This window comes from Chrysemys picta, chromosome 8 (assembly GCF_011386835.1).
Source record: "Chrysemys picta bellii isolate R12L10 chromosome 8, ASM1138683v2, whole genome shotgun sequence".
In the NCBI taxonomy this organism is placed as follows: domain Eukaryota; kingdom Metazoa; phylum Chordata; order Testudines; family Emydidae; genus Chrysemys; species Chrysemys picta.
Window position 1 is genome coordinate 50,929,709 of NC_088798.1, and position 5,499 is coordinate 50,935,207.

Sequence of the window (5,499 nt, forward strand, 5' to 3'; positions counted from 1 at the left end):
GAATTTTTGGAATCGATATTGCAAAGTCGAACGTGTGTGTCCACACTAAGAACAGTAATTCGACTTTGTGAGTCCACACTAACGGTGAAAGCGTCGACATTCGAAGCGGTGCACTGTGGTCAGCTATCCCACAGTTCCCGCAGTCCCTTCTGCCCATTGGAATTCTGGGTGTAGCCGCCAATGCCTTCTGGGTAACAAAATGTGTCGAGGGTGCTTTTGGGTAACTGTCGTCATCCGTCCATCACTCCCGCCCTCCCTCCCTGAAAGCGCCGGCGGGAAATCAGTTCGCGCACTTTTCTAGTCAGTGACAGCGCGGACGCCACAGGACTGCGAGCATGGAGCACGCTGCGACCATCGCTGCAGTTGTGGCCGCTCTCAACGCCTCGCAGCTTATCATACAGGTTTCCCTGAGGCAGATGCAGAAAAGTCAGGCGAGGAGGCTACGGCACCGCGGTGATGGCCTAAAGTCTGAGAGTAGCACAGACCTCTCAGAAAGCACGGGACCCAGCGCCGAGGACATCACGGTGGCAATGGGTCATGTTGATGCCGTGGAACGGCGATTCTGGGCACGGGAAACAAGCACTGAGTGGTGGGACCGCATAGGGCTGCAGGTCTGGGATGAATCCCAGTGGCTGCGAAACTTTTGCATGCGGAAGGGAACTTTCCTGGAACTTTGTGAGTTGCTGTCCCCTGCCCTGAAGCGCAAAGACACCCGGTTGCGAGCTGCACTGACTGTCCAGAAGCGAGTGGCCATAGCCCTCTGGAAGCTTGCAACGCCAGACAGCTACCGGTCAGTCGCGAACCAGTTTGGGGTGGGCAAATCTACCGTGGGGGTTGTTGTGATGCAAGTAGCGAAGGCAATCGTTGATGTACTGCTGCCAAAGGTAGTGACCGTGGGAAACGTGGAGGCGATCATAGATGGCTTCGCAGCGATGGGATTCCCAAACTGCGGTGGGGCCATATGGTACCCTGGCTGGACCTCACATCCCTATCCTGGCACCGGACCACCAGGCCAGCCAGTACATTAACCGAAAGGGCTACTTTTCCATGGTGCTGCAAGCACTGGTGGACCACAGGGGACGTTTTACCAACATCTACGTGGGATGGCCAGGCAAGGTTCATGACGCTCGTGTTTTCAGGAACTCTGGTCTGTTTAGACGGCTGCAGCAAGGTATTTACTTCCCGGACCACAAAATAACTGTTGGGGATGTGGAGATGCCTATAGTGATCCTCGGGGACCCAGCCTACCTGCTAATGCCCTGGCTCATGAAGCCCTATACTGGCGCCCTGGACACTGAAAAAGAACTCTTCAACTACCGGCTGAGCAAGTGCAGAATGGTGGTGGAGTGTGCTTTTGGCCGTCTCAAGGGGAGATGGAGAAGCTTACTGACTCGCTGTGATCTCAGCGAAACCAATATCCCCATTGTTATAGCAGCTTGCTGTGTGCTCCACAATCTCTGTGAGAGCAAGGGGGAGACCTTTATGGCGGGGTGGGAGGTTGAGGAAAATAGCCTGGCTGCTGATTACTCACAGCCAGACAGCCGGGCGATTAGAAGAGACCAGCGGGACGCGCTGTGCATCCGGGAGGCTTTGAAAGCAAAGTTCCTGAATGAGCAAGGTAACCTGTGACTTTAAAGTTTGTGTACAGAGAAGCTGAACCTGCCCCCGTTTCTTTACCCAGTTAATGTTGACTATCCTATCCAGTTACATACCCCCTTCACCCCCTTTCCAACAGACGTTTCGAAATAAAAATAGTTCTACTTTGTTAATGCACACCGTTTTCTTTAATACTGTTTTCGCGGGAATGTTTTAAAACTGGGACGCAGACTGTGGTGCGGAGCGGGTGTAGTGTAGTGACGCGAATGAAGCTTCTAAACTCAAGGATTGACAGGCTCCGCTGCGGTGAGATGGTTGTTTCAACGGAGCCTGTCACCCCTCCTGATCGGGACTGTGTGTATGGGGGGGCTATGTGACTTTGTGGCAGGGGCAGGACGGTTACAGATCCCCTGCTGCGTGGCTCTGTGATCCTGCATAAGGACCGCCGCTTAAGATCTGTAACTGCCCTCCCCCGCCACAAAGTCACAGAGCAACCCCCACCGCAACATAACATGAAAACAACCTCCCAGACTAACCAGGGTAACTAGTCACTGCATCACTGCACTGTGTATGTGCCCTGCTGCTGTGCCTGCCCCCGACTATGTACCCTGCCAAAGGTGACTGTCCTGTCCAATTACCAACCCCCTTTCCCCTCACCCTCCAAAAGAACATGATTGAAACAGTAGTTAACAGAAACGTATTTTTTATTATCAACTACACATGGCATTGGGAGGTGAAACTTGGACGGGGGCTTGTGTCAGGCGGGAAGGAAAGAACTTTTCAAATTTTGGGAAATGAGAGCCTTCTGCTACTAGAGCTCTCTGCAGGGGTGGAGTGAGAGTTAGCAGGGACTCTGCCGCCTCTCCTTCTTTGCACTTTGGGTGAGGTGGGTATGGGACTTGGTGGCGGGGGAGGGCGGTTAGAGATGGACTGCAGCGTGGCTCTGTCCTCCTGCCTCCGTTCCTGCAGAACATCCACAAGGCGCCGGAGCGTGTCCGTTTGCTCCCTCAGTAGTCCAAGCAGCGTTTGAGTCGCCTGCTGGTCTTCCTGCCGCCACCTTTCCTCCCAATCCATGTTGGCTTGGTGCATTCGGGTCAAGTTCTCCCGCCACTGGGTCTGCTGTGCTGCCTGGGCTTGGGAACAGGCCATAAGCTCAGAGAACATGTCCTCCCGTGTCCTCTTCTTCCTACGCCTAATCCGCGCTAGCCTCTGGGAGTGTGATTCCAGGCTAGGTTGTGAGACAGTCGCAGATGGGGCTGTGGAAATGGGAAAAAGGGAGTGAATTCCTCAGAAAGATAAATGTAGTTGTGAACAAAGAACATAGTCTTTCTCTGTGAACAAGACCATGCACAGCACCTATCACATGCGCACTCAGCACAAGGTCGAATTCTCGGCCTTCGCATTCAGTGCCTGGGGTCTTGCACAGCACATTTAAGAAGCGGGGCAGCACAACGGAATTTCTGTTGCAGGCAGACATGGTAAGCCGTAGACTTGTGGCAGTTTAAAACTTTTATATTACCACTGGCCTCATTTCACATTTAAAGCAATGTCAGTCCCTGCTGCCAGCAATCCGGCAAGCGGGAACTCTGCCCCTGTCCCACCCCCTCGCGGCTGTCCCCGGGAACGATCCCTTTCGGCTGCCCCTCTCCCGCCTCCACCGCGTGGCTGCAAACCAGCAGTTACAGTTCTGTAAAGGAACGGGCAAGCAGTCCCAACACTAACATTCCCCTACCTAATTCAAAGCAGGTCACCATGGGCGACATCACCCTGATGAGGATCTCTGAGGGAGAATGCTCCGGGAAAGCCTCCAAAGACCAGGGCCGTATGCCGCCCTGCTGTGCAGAGCAATGATTCCCGAGTTCTTGATAGTCTCGTGGCGCGGCAACGTGTCGTACTTCGGAGGACCCAATAAGGCCGCTCTCCCCAGGAACCTCATGCAATGGCTTTCCAATTACCTCCAGGAGAGCTTCATCGAGATGTCCCAGGAGGATTACTGCTCTATCCCCGGACATATAGACCGCATTTTACTGTAGCTGCAGTAGCAGGGACTAAACAGTAGAGCGGCTTGGGCAGGACAATCACGGAAAACCGGACATTGCTAGATTTTTTTTTCAAAACTTGCACTGCCCATGACTGAACCGTTAAGCGCCTAGGGCAAAGTAATCATGAACAACCCATTCTTTTAATTGTTAATATTCCTGTTCTGTTAAAAATAAATGTTTAGATGTTTACAACACTTACTGGCTGATCCTTCCCCAGATTCTGTGTCCGGGGTAACGGCTGGGGATGCTTGGTAGGGGATCTCTGTAAGTGTGATGAAGAGATCCTGGCTGTCGGGGAAATCAGCGTTGTGAGCGCTGCCGACTGCCTCGCCCTCCTCATCTCCTTCCTCATCTTCCCCGTCCCCTAACATGTCCGAGGAACCGGCCGTGGACACTATCCCATCCTCAGAGTCCACGGTCAGTGGTGGGGTAGTGGTGGCGGCCGCACCGAGGATGGAATGCAGTGCCTCGTAGAAACGGGATGTCTGGGGATGGGATCCGGAGCGTCCGTTTGCCTCTTTGGTCTTCTGGTAGCCTTGTCTCAGCTCCTTGATTTTCACGCGGCACTGCGTTGCATCCCGGCTGTATCCTCTCTCTGACATCTCTTTAGAGATCTTCTCATAGATCTTTGCATTCCGTTTCTTGGAGCGCAGCTCAGAAAGCACGGACTCATCGCCCCACACAGCGATGAGATCCAAGACTTCCCGATTAGTCCATGCTGGGGCCCTCTTTCTATTCACAGACTGCACGGCCATCACTGCTGGAGAGCTCTGCATCGTTGCCAGTGCTGCTGTGATCGCCACGATGTCCAGACAGGAAATTAGATTCAAACTGGCCAGACAGGAAAAGGAATTCAAATTCAAATTTTCCCGGGGCTTTTCCTGTGTGGCTGGTCAGAGCATCCGAGCTCATACTGCTGTCCAGAGCGTCAACAGAGTGGTGCACTGTGGGATAGCTCCCGGAGCTATTAGCATCGATTTCCATCCACACCTACCCTAATTCGACATGGCCATGTCGAATTTAGCGCTACTCCCCTCGTCGGGGAGGAGTACAGAAGTCGAATTAAAGAGACCTCTATGTCGAACTAAATAGCATCGTAGTGTGGACGGGTGCAGGGTTAATTCGATGTAACGGCGCTAACTTGGACATAAACGCCTAGTGTGGACCAGGCCTTAGAGTATATGCAAGTGTCGTTCACCATTGAAGTTTTACCTCAGACCATGCTGAGCTCAATAGTCTAGATTGGTGGGAGGGGGAAGAGGGTCCTAGCTTATAACCACAAGGAGGATCCAAGACAAAAAAAACTTTGAGTGGATAAAAGGACAGTCCTTGAAGGACAGGAGCGAGTGAGTCAGAGACTGCTAGGGACCAGATTGAAGTTCAGTCCCCAGAGGTCAGAGGTTGCTAGTGTTGCAGATTTTCTGGAGGAAGTAGGTTGAGTTCTGGAGTGAACTGGCCCTTTGTGTGCTGCATGGTTTGAGGATTGTGTTTTATGAGTCCTGATATTCTTTCAGAGTTGACAAAGAAATTTTCTAGTTCTCCGAATGTTAGTAAGGGATCAGGTTCTGTGGTGGGGCAGAAGTTCAGTCCCTTGGAGAGTACAGATAATTCAGTTCTGTTTAGGGGCAGTGTAGCGAGGCATAAGCTGGGCCCCTCTGGTTTCTGCCCCTGCTTCCCTCTCAAATCAGTCAGGGATACCTCAGGTTGATGCAAACACCAGTGCTTTTTATTTAGAGCGGTTCTCCACCCCCCACCCTCCCAATAATCTATGTACAGGTTTTTCACAGTCAAACTCTGCCAGCAACGGGCCTCGGCCCGCACCACTTCCTGCAGCCCCCATTGGCCTGGAGTGGCGAACTGC

The 5,499-nt window shown here is 52.7% G+C and overlaps 1 protein-coding gene across 1 annotated transcript; it reads right to left on the reverse strand.

Annotated features, from left to right (window-relative positions):
- Positions 1-2,109: 2,109 nt before the first annotated feature.
- Positions 2,110-4,705, reverse strand: LOC135973060 (myb/SANT-like DNA-binding domain-containing protein 1). Its single transcript, XM_065554447.1, has 2 exons — positions 3,838-4,705; positions 2,110-2,852 (listed from the first exon to the last, which is right to left on the reverse strand). The coding sequence occupies exons 1-2, from the start codon at positions 4,412-4,414 to the stop codon at positions 2,377-2,379; spliced, it is 1,053 nt and encodes a 350-aa protein (XP_065410519.1). The 5' UTR covers positions 4,415-4,705; the 3' UTR covers positions 2,110-2,376.
- Positions 4,706-5,499: the final 794 nt, after the last annotated feature.